We start from the raw sequence: 18,888 nt of genomic DNA on the forward strand, positions 1-18,888 counted from the left end.
TTATTTGTGTTGTGAACATTCAAAATCCTCTCTTCTAGCTTTATGAAAATATAGAAAGCTGGCTCTTTAAGCTTTTTGTAAATATGCAATAAATTATAGTTAACCATATTACTCCATAGTGCTGCAGAACACCAGAACTCACTGGAACTCATTGATTAAACTGAATATGACTGAGATCTTTTCATGAAATGAGAAGCTATGGATTTAGAATCATTAAACTTTAAGGCTGGGTGGGCCCATCCAAACCCATCATTTTACTGCTCATTTTAATGCTGGCAAGACCCAGAAAGGGTTATGTGACTTATCAAAACATATTTTAAAAATAATAAAAGTTGTCTGAGCACAGTGAGCTCACACCTGTAATCCCAACACTTTGGGACACTGAGCATCACTTGAAGCCAGTAGTAGTTCAAGATCCTCCTGGACAACATAGTGAGACCCTGTCATTACAAAATTTAAAAATTTTAATAAATAAAAGTTATATTAAAAAACTCAAAGTATGAAAATATAGGGGGCCAGGCACAATACCTCATACCTGTAATCCCAGCACTTTTAGGAGGCCAAGGTGGATGGATCACCTGAGGTCAGGAGTTTGAGGCCATCCTGGCCAACAAACCCTATCTCTACTAACAATATAAAAATTAGCCGGGTGTGGTGGTGTGCACCTGTAATCCCAGTTATTCAGGAGATGGAGGCAGTAGAATCACTTGAACCCGGGAGGCGGAGGTTGCAGTAAGCCAAGATCACGCCACTGCACTCCAGCCTGGGCCACAGAGCAAGATTCCGTCTCAAAAAAAAAAAAAAAAAAAAAAGGGGAAAAAAATCATTCCTGATTCCGTAATTCAAACAATTGTAAACATTTGTTAAAATTTTGGGGTGTTTCCTCTCAGCCTTTTTTTTAACTCTTAGGTTTGACTTTTCCTAATAAAACTCTAAGCATTTTTACATATTAATGCATATACTTAGAAACAATTATTTTAATGGTTGCCTAATATTTCATGGAGTTGATAGAGTTTACTTTTTCATTCTTCTATAATATGGCATTCATATTATTTCCAACTCTTTATAAGTAAAATAAAGCCACTATGAACATATTTATATACAAAACTTAAATATAGTTAGTATTACCATAAAAGTCATATTTGATTTTTCTCAGAAGTAAGATAAAACTTCCTTCCTAATGGAAGCCTTTTTTTCCTTTTGAAAATTTGTTAATGGACAAAATAGAGTTAGATTCTCCATTTTCTTTATGGATCAAGCTATGAACAGTCAAAAAGATAAGATGTAGAGGCGGGCTGATAATTGTCTTTCCATTATGAGCAAAACAATCTTTATGTGAGTAGTACAGGCAAAAAAAAATTTAAAGTAAAATTATACTATACCTGTTGAAAAGCTTTTTCTGCTTGACGTTCAGCATCAATAACTTGTCTCTCAAGCTGTTGCATCTGTAGAGTGAGGGAAAATATAAATACAAAAATTTATTTTTGAAAAATGAGCCTTTCTGAAAAAGGCTTTAAAAATCTCATAATGTCATCATCAGTTTGGATATTTTAAAGTAGTTCACTGGAGATGAGTTAGATACAGTTAGCACATTAAAGGCTCTTTGCATATTTAAAAGTTTATCAAAATGCCAGAGTTTCGATACTTTTAATACAAGGACTACATATATACCTCAAGAGTATTCATCAATAGAATTTTCTTCAGTGGATTGTAAATTAAAAATTACGGATTAACATATATTAAGAACAAGAAAATAAATCTAAGAGGAGAGAAAGGCTTCAGATGTCCTATTTGACGGGTTGATCAAAAAGTCATAATGACATCAAGGAAGTGGTGTGTTCTCATGAACTCCGTGGGTGCTAGGTTTAAATAAACTCTGGGTAGTTTTACATTCTTACAGACTGATGGAGAGAGTATAGAAGAGATTCTTTGATTAAACACACAGACACACAAATACTAAAACGAATATTATAATGAGAATTTTAAAAGCCTTAAGAAGGACCCCATGCTAATCAACATACGGGATGTGTTGTACCAGGGGCTGAATACACAAATCGTGAGGTAAAACTCAATTTTATTCTTTTTGGCTCAGTGCTGATGTCTGGCCCACTTTAGAGCCGTCTGTGACTCATCTCTGCTCATTTTCAACTTCACTGTTGGTTGGAAGGCCAGGCATGCAGAACTCCTGGTATACCTCTCACCCGCAGCAGCCCGGACCCCACCCGCAGTGGCCGCCGCGTCCCGCTCCTGCCCCGCCCCCTTCTCTACGCCACCGAGAAGCGACCTCCCGCAGCTAGAGTGGCCCAACCGGGAGCGCAGCCGCCAGCTCCGGAAGGCGCGGGACCCCGGGACCCGGTCCCAGGCTGCCTTTGACCCTGGCGCACTGTCCTAACGCCTGGAAAATGGTTTCCGCTAGTGGGACATCATTTTTTAAGGGTATGTTGCTTGGGAGCATTTCCTGGGTTTTGATAACTATGTTTGGCCAAATTCACATTCGACACAGAGGTCAAACTCAAGACCACGAGCACCATCACCTTCGTCCACCTAACAGGAACGATTTCTTAAACACTTCAAAAGTGATACTCTTGGAGCTCAGTAAAAGTATTCGTGTTTTCTGTATCATCTTTGGAGAATCCGAAGATGAGAGTTACTGGGCTGCACTGAAAGAGACCTGGACCAAACACTGTGACAAAGCAGAGCTCTACGATACTAAAAATGACAATTTGGTCAATATAGAAAGCAATGACAGGTGGGTACAGATGAGGACCACTTACAAATACGTCTTTGAAAAGTATGGCGACAACTACAACTGGTTCTTCCTTGCACTTCCCACTACGTTTGCTGTCATTGAAAATTTAAAGTACCTTTTGTTTACAAGGGATGCATCCCAGCCCTTCTATCTGGGCCACACTGTTATATTTGGAGACCTCGAATACGTGACTGTGGAAGGAGGGATTGTCTTAAGCAGAGAGTCGATGAAAAGACTTAACAGACTTCTCAATAACTCTGAGACCTGTGCAGATCAAAGTGTGATTTGGAAGTTATCTGAAGATAAGCAGCTGGCAATATGCCTGAAATATGCAGGAGTTCATGCAGAAAATGCAGAGGATTATGAAGGAAGAGATGTATTTAATACAAAACCAATCGCACAGCTTATTGAAGAGGCATTGTCTAATAACCCTCAGCAAGTAGTAGAAGGCTGCTGTTCAGATATGGCTATTACTTTCAATGGACTGACCCCCCACAAGATGGAAGTAATGATGTATGGCCTGTACCGGCTCAGGGCATTTGGACACTATTTCAATGACACACTCGTTTTCTTGCCTCCAGTTGGTTCAGAAAATGACTGAGGGCTGGAGAATAATAGACCTGTGCTGTCCAAGACCACTTGAAATGTGGCTAGTCCAAATTCTGATACAGTGTAAGTGTAAAATACGTATTTCACTCAATAATTCATATATTATTAGAAAACAGTATGAAGATGTAAAACATCTCATTAGTAATATTTTATATTGACTCCACATTGAAATAATGTTTTGGATATTTTGCATTAAATAAAATATACTATTAAAATTAATTTCACCTGCTTTTTAATTTTATTAATGTGTCTATTAGAATATTTTAAGTTACACATGTAGCTTACATATTTCTACTGGATAATAAAGGTGTAGAACATTTGTTGTCACCATGTATGGCCACATATTTAACTGCCTGTCCACATGGCAGCATTTTTTTTTTTTTTTTTTTTTTGAAATGGAGTCTTGCTTTGTCACCCAAGCTGGAGTGCAGTGGCACAATTTCGGCTCACTGCAACCTCCGCCTCCCGGGTTCAAGCGATTCTTCTGCCTCAGCCTCCTGAGTAGCTGGGACTACAGGTACACACCACCACGCCCAGCTAATTTTTTTATTTTTAGTAGAGACAGCGTTTCACTATATTGGTCAGGCTGGTCTCAAACTCCTGACTTCAGGTGATCCACCCGCCTCAGCCTCCCAAAGTGCTGAGATTACAGGCATGACCCACCGCACGCAGCCCCATGGCAGCATTTTAAAAGGCAGTTTATTACAGGGATCTAGATTCTGGAAGAGGTTTCAAATATTTGGATATGTAAATAACTGTGCAAGTACATTCTCAGTACCTCATATCTAATTTCTGTGAAAATATTTCAAATGTTTAATGAGCAAGTAATGTGGTTTCAAAGCATTTTGTTGAATTACTTGTTTAGACTATGGCACTATATAGAAGCAGCTGGACAAGCATTATGTCTTTTGGATGTCTCTAGAATATTCCCTAAACCAAAAACCAACTAGCAAACACATGCCAATACGACATTCTTCCACTACTGGCAATATGCTGACAATTGTCACTTCTACAATATAACTATATTCTATTTTCAGGGAAATTTGGTTTTTCTGGAGCCTTACTTAGCCTGGATTTTGAATATTGTCAGGATTGCCAGGAGAAACAGAAGAATGCACAAAATTTTGCTAGTGAAAAAAATAGTTTTCTTAAGAGAACTATGCAAATATCTTGTCTGATTTCTCCTCAAATGTTTAGTTTCCAGTGATAACAGGAAGGACAAAAGTCAGCTTGCTTCACTGTTACATAACTAATACAGGTCTTCTACATAGTAGGTATTTAATATATTACAAATTATTGATGAAATGACAAAGCTCTCTGTCATGCCTAAAGTACCATGCATATATGAAGGACAGTATCATTATTTTTACCACTGCCAAATAACTTTTTTTCTGCTCCTATGGCACTGACTTCCTATCTTGTACTATCTTCCCAACTACATTGTAAAGTTGTCTTGAAGGCGCAATCAGGCTCAAAAGTTACTTGCTTTCTTAATGAAAAGGAGATAATCCTTGAAATATGAATATAGGGAAAACTGGAAAGAATACTGAACTTAAAGGCAAGACCTAAATTGGAACTCAGATTCCAATACTAGCTATGTGATGATGGGTACATTATTTAACTTATCTGAGTCTCCTCTCCCTACCTGTAAAATGATACAACACTTATTTCACAGCATTTATAAACAGAAAAGCATCCAACATAGTATCTAATACTTAATAGGTGTTCAATGAATATTTACATAGAAATTTTTTAAGCAGCCTATTTCTACCATATATATGTGTTATTTTTATGAATAATTTTAAGTTAGGAAACTCTACTATTTACCAATAGTTTGCCACTGGACTCCAAAATTCTTGTGTATAAAATGTGGATAATATAACCTGTTCTGACTACTTTACAGGATGTTGTAGGGCTAAAAATAAGAAAATATATTCAAGCAATGTGAAAAGCTGGTGGTAACTCATTTATTTAAAAATATTATGGTAGCAGTTGTAGTGTTATAATTTGAATGATAAAACTAAAAGTCACAAATGTCCAAAAACAGGATTATCTAAATATATAAATAATGGCACATCCATACAGTTAGATACCATACAGTCATTACAAATTTATATGGATGGAGGAAATGATATATTTGGGACTTGTCTCAATATAACATAGGAGGAAAGAAGTAGGTCAGGGTGCAGGTGAAGATGAAACAGGATTGGCCCTGAGCTGACAACCATGAAAGCTGGGTGATGTGTACAGGAGGGTCCATTATAACATTCTGCTTACTTTTGTATGTTTGAAAATCTCTCTAATAAAATGTTTTAAATATATATGAAAAGATGTAAATGACATATTTAAAAATAAGTGTAAATTATATATAGAATGATATTATACATAAATGATATATTGAGGGAAAAGGGACTGCAAAGCAGTAATGAATGTTGCAATCAAATGTTTGTTAAAAAATTTACGTGTGCCTGTTTTTATGGAATTACATAAACCAAGGGCAAGGAGTTGTCTATATCTAGGTGACAGGATTATGGATAAAGTAGTTTGTATCATATATGATGAGGCACCAGAGGGAGTTTTATGGAGCTGAAAAAAGTAAGAGAATAATGGCAGGGAGGAAAAAAAATGGGTGTTAGAAACTTGCATTAGAAATAGTAGGCAATAGTTAATCAAAGATAATTCTGCTCCCTTAGAGGGAATGAGTAGAAAATCAAGAGGAAGATTTTCAAATAACCTGTGAAATTAGAGAGGCTATATATGAAAGTACATAGAAAAAGGGTTCAAATGCTGAAGTGGCATCTAACTAGGCAACAACTGGTGATGATGCCACTGCTAATTAGGAGGTCATTAGTGACTTTTGTGATTCCAGCTGCACTGTGGAGAAGTGAGGGCATAAGCTGGAACGCAAGAGTCTGAATGAATTAAACTCATTAGGAAGAGCAAATTAAACCTAAAGCCAACAGAAATTTAAAAACTAACAATAAAGATTAGAGGAGAAATGAATAAAATTAAAAACATAAAAATAGAGAAAAATCAATAAAACCAAAAGCTGGTTCTTTAAAAATATCAATACAATTGATAGCTCTCTAACCAGACCAATAAAGCAAAAAAAAAAAAAAAAAGACACAAATTATCAATATCAGTAATGTAATGGGAGACATCACCACAGACCCCACAGATGCTAATGAGATAACAATATTATGAACTACTTCATGCCCATAAACTGGACAAAATAGCAAAGCTCATTTAAGAAGAAATAAGTTAGCTTAATAGCCCAATGTCTATGAAATAAATCACACTTGTAGTTAAAAACTTTCCCACAAAGGAAACTCCAGGACTAGATGGTTTCACTTGTGAATTCTACCCAAAAATGTATAGAAGAATGAATAGAAGCTCAACAAAAACTCTTCCAGCACATAAGAGAAGGGAATGCTTCCTAACACATTTTATAAGGCCAGTATTGCCAAAACCAGAAAAAGACGAATATCCTTGTGAACACAGATGCAAAAATCTTTAACAAAATGTCAGCAAATCCAATCCAAATATACACAATAAAGATATTATGTCATGGCTAAGTGGGGTTTATCCTAGGAATGCAAGGTTGTTTTAACTTTTGAAAAATAAACCAATGTAGTTCACCATGTCAAGTGGCTAGAAAAGAAATATCATTTCGATAGATGAAGAAAAATCATCTGACAAAATTCAACATCCATTCACAATAAAGATCTCTTAACAAACTAAAAATACAAGGAATTTCTGATACCTAATAAAAGGTATCTACAAAAAAACCTATAACTAACATCATACTCAATGGGAAAGACTGAATGCTTTCCTCCACAAGAATGTCGTTTTACCACTTCTACTCAAGATTTTACTGCAGGTGCTAGCCAATGTAATAGCCAAGAAAGAAAAATAAAAAGCATATATACTGGAAAGGAAGAAATAAAGCAATATTTATTCACAGATGACATGAGTATCTACACATAAAGTCCCAAATAATCTACAAAAGAACTAATAAATGAGTTTATTAAGGCCATAGGATACAAGGTCAATATACAAAAATCTGTTGTATTTCTATATAAGAGCAATAAATGGCCGGGTGTGGTGGCTCACACCTGTAATCCCAGCACTTTGGGAGGCCGAGGTGGGTGGATAACCTGCTGTCAGGAGTTCTAGACCAGCCTGGCCAACATGGTAAAACCCGGTCTCTACTAAAAATACAAAAAATAGCTGGTCGTGGTGGCAGGTGCCTGTAATCCCAGCTACTCAGTGGGGGGCAGAGGCAGGAGAATCACTTGAACCCAGGAGGCAGAGGTTGCAGTGAGCCGAGATTACGCATCACACTCCAGCCTGGGGGACAAGGGCGACACTTCATCTCAAAAAAAAAAAAGTTTAAAAAAAATAAGAGCAATAAACAATTGAAATTAGAATTTAAAAAACAGTAGCATTTACAAAAGCATCAAAACCATAAAATACTTAGCTATGAATCTAACAAAATAAGCACAATATTTATATGCTGAAAACCACAATATACTGATAAGGAAAATTAAAGAAGAGCTAAATAAATGGAGAGTTAAACTATGAGTCAGAAGACTCGATATTATTGTCAGTTCTCTTCCAATTGCCCTATAGATTCCACCCAGTCTTAATCAAAATCCTAGCAGGCCTTTCTGCACAAATTAAGAAGAAGAATCTGAAATTTGTATAGAAATGCACAAGACCTAGAGTAGCCTAAGCAGCTTAGAAAAAAAAAAAAATTAGAATATTCACAATACCTGACATCAAGACTTATAAAATTGCCAATAGTAGTCAAGAGAATGATATTTATATAAAAACAGACATATTAGATGAATAGAACAACATAGGGTTCAGAAATACACTTTAAAATATGCAATCAATTTTTTTTCAATTTTTATTGGTTTACTCTATCTTCATTGTCAGATCCTATAGCCATCACATACTACAATCTCCCTACTCTAGTTGACTGAACCTCATTCTCTAAATTTCTTAGGGAAAACTCCTGGGAACAATATTTTCTGAGTTCTTTAATCGCTAATAGCTGCTTGCTATGCCCTTTATACTTGAAAGCCAGTTCTGCTTAAAACAAAATCCTTGGATCATATGTGCTTTCCTTGATATCTGAAACATGGTAGTCCATGTTCTCCTGGCATAAAGCATTACTATCAGTGTAAGAACATAATTTTATTCTCCTAATGATATAAAGGTCAGGTTTTTGTTTTTGCCTAAATACCTAACAAATGTTTTCTTTTTCTTTAACATCCAGTATTTTGATGAAAAATATGCCTTGAAGTGGGTCATTCTAGGTTGATGTTCTCAGCCACACGATCCACTATTTCAATATGCAATATTTTGCTTTTTTAAGGTTCTGTAAACGTTTCTTAAATTACACTGTTTGTATTTGTTTCATTCCCTTGTTTTCTTCAGGGGCTTCTTTTATCTGTATATTGTATCTTCTTTACTTACCTTCAATACTAGTCATTGTTTCAAATCCTTTTGATCTTTCCTCATTTTGATGTTTAAAAGTTTCTGGGAGGCTGAGACATGAGAATCACTCAAACCCAGGAGGCAGAGGTTGCAGTGAACTGAGATCACATCACCGCACTCTAGCCTGGGCCAACAGAGTGAGACTCCGTCTCAAAAAAAAAAAAAAGTTTCTTCCTTTTCACCTTCATTTCTCATTAAAGCATTATGTGTTGAGTTTATCCATTCTTCTGTTCCTTCTACTTTAGTCTTAGTTTATAAAATATATTTTTCTACTTGTAATTCTTTGTTGAGTTCTATCACCTCATTTCTGATTTTTTTTTCTAATTATGATTCATGCTATTCGTGTCTTATATCATTTTGTTAATGTTTTTTGGTTAATTTATTTTTTCCCACTATTTAAAGTCGAGATATAATACAACATGCCATAAAATTCACCTTTTAAAACAGTGTAATTCAGTGGTTTTTAGTATATTCACAGAGTTGTGCAACCATCACTGCTAATTCCAGAACATTTCTATCACCCTCCCCCTAAAAAATCCCTGTACCCACTGGCAGTCATTCCCCCATTGTTTTGCTCTGCATTTCTTTAAGTATGAGTAAGGCTGAATACCTTTTTCCATGTTTATTGGCTACTAGTATTTTTTGTATACTATCTTTTCATAGCCTCTGCTTGCATGGTGATTACTTTGAGTCTGGGTATTTGAACCAGTGTCTAGTCTCTCAAGGAAGTTAACAGATTGCTGGAACTCCATGAACTTCAACTTTGCCCAAGTAGGGGCCTTAGTCAACCAAAGAGGACTGAGAAGCCCTTGTAAGTTTAAGTAACGGACTATTCCTGGAGCTGTCTGCTGCACTGCTGCTTAGCTCAACCAGCTGACCAGTCCCTACTCCTTGATCATCCAGAGTTCTCTCAAGTTAGAGAGCAGTTACCACCTTTTCCCTTCCCCCACCTTTGTGCATAATATCAGGGATGGGTATCAAGGGAACTGGCCAGACTCAAAGCTAATTAACTCTTCGGGTAACAACTGTGGAAACACAAATTGAAGAGTTGTTTTATTATTGTTGTTGTTTTGGGGATAGGGTCTCACTATGTTGCCCAAACAGGTCTCGAACTCCTGGGCTCAAGGGATCCTCCCTCCTCAGTTTTCCCAGTAGCTGAGACTACAGACAGGTACCACTGTGCTGGGCTTTAATCAAAAAGTTTTGATCCTGTAGTTCTACTCTGACCCATTCATTGTACTTTAGAGAACCTTCCAGAAGAAAGAATTGCAATTATTTAAAAATGTTATATACACAAGAAGTTCATTTGCAATGTTGTTTAAACTAATGGAAAACTATAAGTAGCCTGTATGTCTAATAGTAAGGGAACTGATCAGTAAATCATCAGTATTTATTTACTGAGCTCTTTATGATTATGAATACAGAGACTAGGGGATAACACAGAACATGATAATGATAAATGATCTAATATTTTATGAAACAGGTTTATTTAAACTATTTACATCTATGTATATATATTTTAAGTTATACATTTAAAAATAAGAATGTGGCCGGGTGCGATGGCTCATGCCTATATTCCCAGCACTTTGGGAGGCCAAGGTGGGTGAATTACCTGAGGTCAGGAATTCGAGACCAATCTGGCCAACATGATAAAACCTTGTCTCTATTAAAACACAAAAATTAGCCAGGAGTGTTGGTGGGAGCACGTAATCCCAGCTACTTGGGAGGCTGAGGCAGGAGAATCACTTGAACCCGGGTGGCAGAGGTTGCAGTGAGCTGAGATCATACCACTGCATTCCAGCCAGGGTGACAGAGCCGGACTTCATCTCAAAAAACAACAACAACAACAAAAAAGAATGCTAATAGTAGTGTTGTTAAAGAGCAGGCAGTATTTCTCCATTTTTCCAAACTTTTTAAAAAATTGAGAAGTAATTCACATGCCACAAAATTAACCACTTTAAAGTGTACAATTCAGCATTTTTTTTACTATATTCACAGAGTTGTGGAACTATTAGCATCATTTAATTCCACAACAGTTTCATCACCTCAAACAGAAAGCCTGTACCTATTAGCAGTAATTCCCCATTGTACTCTCCCAATTGCCCTTTGCAACCACTAATCTACTTTGTTTCCATGATTTTGCCTATTCTGAATATTTCATATGAATGGATTCCTATAACATGTGACCTTCTGTGTCTAGCTTCTTTCACTTAGCACAATGTTTTCAAGGTCCATCCATGCTGTAGCATATGTTTATACTTCATTTCTTTTTATGCCTGAATGATATTCCACTATACGGATATATCAAATTGTGTTTATCCATTCATCAGTTAGTTGATGAGCTTTTGCGTTGTTTCACTTTTTGATTATTATAAATAATGGTGCTATGAACATTCATGTAAAAGTTTTTGTGTGGAGTTGTCCATTTTCTTAGGTATCTATTTAGGAGTAGAACTTCTGGGTCATATAATAACTCTATATTTAACTTTTTGAAGAACTATCCAACTGTTTTCCACAGTGGCTGCACGATTTTACATTTCCACCAGCAATGTATGAGACCTTCAATTTTTTCATATAATGCTTGTTATTATTGTCCATCTCTTTGACTACAGCCATCCTAGTGAGTATGAAAAGATGTCCAGGTAATTAAAAGGAGAGAGGAGACAGTCTTTTCAACAAATGATACTAGAAGAAATAGCCACATGAAGACATTTCCTTTAACCATTATCTTGCATCATATACAAAAACCATGTTCCTTTTCCACACTAGAAAAAAATCCTTGTAATTCTGTGTTAGGCAAAGATTTTTCAGAAAGGATACTAAAAGCATGAACCAAAAAAATTGGTAAAATGGTCTTTATACCCATTTTAAGTGTCTGTTTTTCAAAACACACTATTAAGAAAAATGAGATACTAAGCCATTACTTACTATTACTAAGCTATTATTACTATTACTATTACTAAGCCAATACTTACTATTAAGAAAAATGAGATACTAGAAAAATTAGTGCAAAACACATCTGATAAAAGACTTGTATCCAGAATATATAAAGAATTTTTACAATTCAAGAATACAAATAACCCCATTTAAAAAAATGCTAAAAGGATTTAGACAGACACTTTACCAAAAAATAAATATGGATGGCAAGTTAAGTACGTAAAAAGATGGTCAACATCATTAGTCATTAGAGACATGCAAATTAGAACTAAAATGAAATACAACTACATACCTATTAATATGGCTAAAATTACAAAGATTGAATATGCCAAATGGTGGTAAAACTGCAGAGCAAGTAGAACACTCAAGCATTGCTGGTAGGAATGCAAAATGGTACAGTCTCCTTAGAAACAGTTCGGCAGTTTCTTAAGTTAAACATATGTTTACCATAGACCTATAACCCTACTCCTAGGTGTTTACTTAAGAGAAATAAAGACATATACATCCAAACACCTGTATGTGAATGTTTACAGCAGCTGTATTCGTAATTGCCAAAACTGGAAACAACCCAAATGACCATCAACTAGTGAATGGATAAACACATCATGGTGCACACGTACAATGGAATACTACTCTACAATAAACAGGAACAAACTGTAGATACAGACAACACTGGTGAACTCAAAAGCATTCTAAACGATAGAGGCCATTCACTAAAAACTATACACCTTATGTCATACTATATGATGCTCTAAAGTAGGCAAAAAAAACTAAAGGTCCAGAAACTATATCAGTGATTGCCAGGGCTTAGAGTTTGAGAAGAAGCCAGACTATAAAGGCGCAGGAGGGAAATTTCTGAGGTGATGGAAATAGTGTTTATGTTGATTGTGGTAGTGGTTACGGAATCATATATATTTGCCAAAACTCTTTGAACTAAACACCCAAAAGGGTGACTTTTACATATGTACTCAATTAACTTGACCAAAAAAATTTTTTAAAAAGTACCTTGCAGGCCAGGCACAGTGGCTAACACCTGTAATCCCAGCACTTTGGGAGGACAAGGCAGGCGGATCACTTGAGGTCAGGAGATCGAGACCAGCCTGGCCAACAGGGTCAAACACTGTCTCTACTAAAAATACAAAAATTACCCAGGCATGACGGCACGTGCCTGTAGTCCCAGCTACTTGGGAGGCTAAAGCAGGAGAATCACTTGAACCTGGGAGGCAGAGGTTGCCAGTGAGCTGAGATCTCACCACTGCACTCCAGTGCAGTGAGACTGTCTCAAAAAAAAAAAAAAGTGCCTTGCAACCCCAAATTCCAAAACATACAAAGAAAACTAAGAAAGACAGATAACAATATCAATGGTCAAAAGACCAATTTAGTCTGGTAAAATAAAAATGATAACACCATGTGAAAGACTTCAGATTTCTTATGTTTAGGATTGTCAAAGAGATGAAATGAGAATAACATCTATTTTTTAAAGGACAAGAATTGAAAAAAAAAGAAGAAAAACAGCAGGGAGATGTTAAACAAGAACAACCAGGCGGGAAAATAAACCAGTTTAAAGTCTTTGCCAGGCTTGGTGGCTCACGCCTGTAATCCCAACACTTTGGGAGGCTGAGGCAGGCAGATAGATGGCTTGACCCCAGGAGTTTGAGACCAGCCTGGGCAACATGACAAAAACCTCGCTTCTACCAAAAAAAAAAGAAAAAATATATATATACAAAAATTAGCCAGGCATGGTGGCACACACCTGTATTCCCAGCTACTCAGGAGACTGAGGTGGGAGGATCGCTTCAGCCCAGAAGGTCAAGGCTGCAGTAAGATGAGTTCAAGTCACTGCACTCAGGCCTAGGCAACAGAGTGAGACTCTGTTTCAAAAAAAAAAAAAAGAAAGAAAGAAAAAAAAGTCTTAAAAATTTAGAAATACATAGTCACTGAAAGAAAAAACTCAATAGATGGTTCAGTAGCCAGCCTCTAAATGTCTCACAATGATCCTCACCTTCTGGTAATCACACCCATGTGTAGTTGCTTCCTTCACAACATAGGGCTGACCTTTGCAACCAACAGGATATTGTGGAAATGATGAAGTATGACTTCTGAGAGTAGGTCATAAAACGCACTGCATCTTCCACCTTGCATTCTCTTGGATGACTTGCTCTGGGGGAAGCCAGCCACCATGTTGTGAGAACCCTCAAGCAGTCTTGTGGAGACATCCACACACTTAGGGACTGAGGCTTCCTACCAACAGCCAATACCCATTTGCCAACAACCATTTTGGTGAACCATTGAAAGTGAACCCTCCAGCTCCAGTCAAGCCTTCAGATTACTATATCCCAGGCCAACATTTTGACTGCAACCTCATCAGAAACATAAGCTAAGTTGCTTCCAAATTTCTAATCCATAAAAACTGTGCAAGATATTAAATGTTTATAGTTGTTTTAAGCCATGAAATTTTGGAGTCATTTGTTAATACAGCAATAGATAACTAATACAGATGAAGTAAACTATACTCTGAACCCAGTAGGAGAGCTCATAACATGAAAAATGGTACAAAGAATTCATGTATCATTTAATACATATAAGTGTGAAAAATATAAATTACCAGATTTAAGAGACATGCAGAGACTTCAAAGTAATGGGAAGGAGCAGAAGAAAACAAGTGAGTAAATAGGAATAGCACAATTATGCTGAAAGATAAAAGTACACTCCCTGTATAATGCAGAATAATTGCCTAAGGCCTATATGTTTTATTTTAAAAAATGAAACGAAAGCTCAAGATAATAATACAAAGGAAGATGAAGAAATATTCAATGGGTAGTTGAATAATGTGAAGATCACTGTTCAGAAGACAGAAAATGATATTGTGTTAACTTTACGTTCTGCAAGGACAATTTATATTATGTATGTGTGTTATAATTTAAAGTGTAGGCACAATTGTAGATACGGAAGAAGGAGGGCAAAACTTACTGTTTACCCTTAAAATTTTAAGACACAAAGGTAATATAAATAATTATCTGCCCCACCCTACACCAGTCTGCCCAGTATCTATCAATGCTGCAGATACTGGGAATACATTTAGAGATCATCTTCTGCAGAGGTAGGTCCACCTTCTTGAAGTACAGACAGACCTGCATGGTGCACTACATGTGAAACTTAAAAGATAAAAACAATTCAATTTCTCAATAGACAGAAACAAGTTTATGCTAGACAACCAGAAGGTGATCCAGTAACTCCTATCCCACGCGCTCTTTTTCCATGGGATGTCCTCCATCAAGAGATAAAAGATATTTCCCCTTCCCTTAAAACTGGGCCACCCTGTGATGGGCTTTGGTTGTTAGAATGCTTTGTACCTTTTGAGACTGGGCCTGAAGAGATTTGCAGCTTCCACTTGCTCTTTCTTGGAGCCCTGAATCACCATGGACAAAGATCTGGCTACCTTGGGAGCGGTTTAGTAGGGTTGCTCAGATAGTTTCCAGTTGTTTCACCACTCCCAGCTGAGGCATCAGATATGTGAGTGAAATCAAGGTGTGGCGGTATGCACCTGTAATCCCAACTACTTGGAAGCACCTGTAATCCCAACTACTAGGAGGGCTGAGATGGGAGGCCAGGAGACCTAGACATCCAAGTGAAATCATCTTGGATATCCAGACCCAGCTGTCCGAGCACCCGCAGTGAGTCCACCCTCCAGCTGATTTGCCAACTGAATGCAGTCACATGAGTGATCCCATTCAATGCCAAACAGAGTAAAAGAACCACCAACAGAATCATGAACAAATAAAATGATTGTTAATTGAAGCCACTAAGGTTTTTTTGTTTTGTTTTGTTTTGTTTGTTTTTTGACACGGAGTTTTGCTCTTGTTGCCCAGGCTAGAGTGCAATGGCGCGATCTCAGCTCACTGCAACCTCCACCTCTCGGGCTCAAGCGATTCTTCTGCCTCAGCCTCCCAAGTAGCTGGGATTACAGGTACTTGCCACCATGCCTGGCTAATTTTTTGTATTTTTAGTAGAGACAGGGTTTTACCATGTTGGCCAGGCTGGTCTCAAACTCCTGGCTTCAGGTGATCCACCCGCCTCAGCCTCCCAAAGTGCTGGGATTATGGGCGTGAGCCACTGCACCCAGCCCACTAAGGTTTTCTCTAATGGACAAAAATTGTATATATTTATTGTGTACAACACGATGTTTTTAAATATGTATACATCGTGGAATGGCTAAATAAATAAAGCTGCTAAGTTTTGAGGTAGTTTTTTATGCAGCAATAGATAACTAAACCCCAAGGTTAGCCTGTTATGTGTAGATCTGTAAAGATAATCCTCTGACTATTCCTGTGATCATCTATCTGGTCATCATTCCACTGGAAGCCACTCTCATTTTGACATGCAGCTTCTAGGAACATCTTCTCTTAGCTCTCAGTCCTTGGATGTGAAATGGAGAAATTCAGTGTCTCAGCTTCAAGAATTATACTCATAAAAAGTACAGAGCTTTTCCTAACTTTCCATTCCACAAACTGTATAAACATATACCAAAAATAAATGTATTACACAGATTTGCTTTGTTTTGAGGCAAAAAAAAAAGCCCATTTAAATTGTTAAGATAGGCTGGGCACAGTGACTCATGCCTGTAATCCCAGCACTTTGGGAGACAGAGGCGGGCAGATCACTTGAGGTCAGGAGTTCGAGACCAACCTGGCCAACATGGCAAAATCCCATCTCTATCAAAAATACAAAAATTAGCCGGCATGGTGGCACACACCTATAGTCCCAGCTACTCGGGAGGCTGAGGCATAAGAATCAGTTGAACCCAGGAGGTGGAGATTGCAGTGAGCCGAGATCATGCCACTGCACTCCAGCCTGGGCAATACAGCGAGACTCTATCTCAAAAAAAAAAAATCACTAAGATACATTCCAGATTAAATAGATGATGAAGTATTAATGGCACAATGATAAGTTAACCTTAGAAGAAAGATTTTTCTGAACAAAGAATGTGTATTTTTTTCTTTTCATGAAAATGCATCTAATATTACAAATTAAAAGTCTGCTGCTGTTGCAAAGCTCAAGGAGTTGTTGAGGGCTGAATTACTCTCCCAGACGAAAAATCTCATTCAGTTGTAATAATCATCCTACCCCAAGTGAGATTTCCAACCCATCCCCACACAACCTTAGGCTTTCAAAGTAGGTCGTTTTGTGACAATGTTGGAAAAACCACTAGTTCTTTCTCTAGGACAAGGTGGGACATCTGAAGTCTTTCTGGTTGCCTGCCATTTTTCCATTCTATGGTTTCTAATGGATTTACACAACATTTAGCATCTTCCATTGGCCATCAAAGATACATAATTACCTAAATTTTAAGAGCTTCATGAAAGTTTAAATTGAAGGTGCTGGTTTGTGTTCCAGAAAATGCCTAGTTTCTAAAGTGTTATCTAAAGAAAAATCAATCCCAGCTATTGTAAGACTTTCAGCAGTTCCTGGTTTTGATACTCTGCTCTCCACTGCTCTTGATTTCCTAACCTTTCCTTCACCAAATCCCCCACCACTACACTATCCTATACAGAGATTTTTTGTTGTTTTTAATTATCCCCAACATTTCCTTGCCACATTCCAGTTTCAAGTTCTATTCTGTTATAAAGTATTTGTGCGGGCCTTTTTTATTATTATTATTATTTTATTTTTATTTATTTTTTAGCCCAGGCATCATTATAGCACTGCAGCCCCCGGAACTTCTGGGCTCAGGCGATCCTCTTGCCTCAGCCTCCTGAGTAGCTGGGGCTACAGGTGTGCACACCACACCTGGCTAATTTTGATTTCTTTATTTTAATTTTTTTGAGATGGAGTCTCACTCTGTTGCCCAGGCTAGAGTGCAGTGGCATGATCTCGGCTGGCTCACTGCAACCTCCATCTCCCAGGTTCAAGCAATTCCCCCGCCTCAGCCTCCTGAGTAGCTGGGACTACTGGCGTGTGCCACTGTGCCCAACTAATTTTTGTATTTTTAGTAGAGATGGGGTTTCACCATGTTGTCCAGGCTGGTCTAGAACTCCTGACCTCAAGTGATCTGCCCACCTCAGCCTCCCAAAGTGCTGGGATTACAGGCATGAGCCACCACGCCTGGCCTATTTTTTAATTTTTTGGTAGAGATGCGGGGGGGGGGGGTGTCTTACTATGTTGCCCAAGCTGGTCTTGAACTCTTGGCCTCAAGCAATCCTCCCACCTCGGCCTTCCAAAGCACTGGGATTATAGACATGAGCCACTGTGGCAGCCAATGCTGGCCATTAAAAAAAAAAAAAGTTAAGGAGTTAAGAGTTTTAAGTGGTTACACTTAAAGAACAGAAATTCAGTGTATAAAAATCAACATCTGGCCGGGCGCAGCGGCTCACGCCTGTAATCCCAGCACTTTGGGAGGCCGAGGCAGGCAGATCACAAGGTCAAGAGATCGAGACCATCCTGGCCAACATGGTGAAACCTCATCTCTACTAAAAATACAAAAAAATTAGCTGGATGTGGTGGTGCACACCTGTAGTCCCAGCTACTCAGGAGGCTGAGGCGGGAGACTCGCTTGAACCGGGGAGGTGGAGGTTGCAGTGAGCCGAGATCTCACCACTGCACTCCAGCCTGGCAACAGAGCAAGACTCCGTCTCAATAAATAAATAAATAAATAACATAAAATGTCAACTAATTCCAAAAGGTTTATTAATAAAAGTAAATGTACTCTTTTAGCCAATTCTTTTAATATTTGCCTTCACATTTTAAGTAACATGCTTCTGTTTCTTTTGACTTTTTCAGTTTAGTGATTTCTTATTCACTCACTTAATGAAAAATGAGGATTTAGCTCTCTGTTCTCCTTGCCATCCATCCAAACAAATACACTTCCTATCTCCCATTCTCCCAATATGTTTATATCTTACCTTTGGTTAAATCATTATTCAGAAATAGTATTATTGTAACTATGTGTGATATTCAGAGCTGAACCATGTAAAACCATGTAAAAGAACTATGTTTACTTTTTTCCTTTCCTGTCTTTTTTTTCCTAGAGTTAAATGTCTTTTATTCAGCTTCTCATGAATGAATCAATAATTCAACTCCAAATTCCCACC

General features: G+C 37.6%; 2 protein-coding genes across 8 annotated transcripts in view; one reads left to right on the top strand and one right to left on the bottom strand.

Annotated features, from left to right (window-relative positions):
- Positions 1–18,888, bottom strand: part of PLEKHH2 (pleckstrin homology, MyTH4 and FERM domain containing H2) — a 127,688-nt gene that overhangs the window by 92,287 nt on the left and 16,513 nt on the right. For all 7 annotated transcript variants that reach the window (XR_010149547.1, XR_010149548.1, XM_525888.7 and 4 more), the window contains one exon: positions 1,383–1,445. Coding sequence is in view for 4 of the 7 variants with exons in the window: in XM_525888.7 (XP_525888.4) it covers positions 1,383–1,445 (63 nt within the window). In the remaining 3 variants the exon portion in view is untranslated. Of the gene's footprint in view, positions 1–1,382; positions 1,446–18,888 lie in introns of those variants that run through there.
- On the top strand, positions 2,277–3,603 carry C1GALT1C1L (C1GALT1 specific chaperone 1 like). Its single transcript, XM_001142362.6, has one exon. It carries the CDS (start codon positions 2,403–2,405, stop codon positions 3,348–3,350), a length of 948 nt encoding a protein of 315 aa, XP_001142362.2. The 5' UTR covers positions 2,277–2,402; the 3' UTR covers positions 3,351–3,603.

Source organism: Pan troglodytes, chromosome 12 (genome assembly GCF_028858775.2).
Source record: "Pan troglodytes isolate AG18354 chromosome 12, NHGRI_mPanTro3-v2.0_pri, whole genome shotgun sequence".
NCBI lineage: Eukaryota > Metazoa > Chordata > Mammalia > Primates > Hominidae > Pan > Pan troglodytes.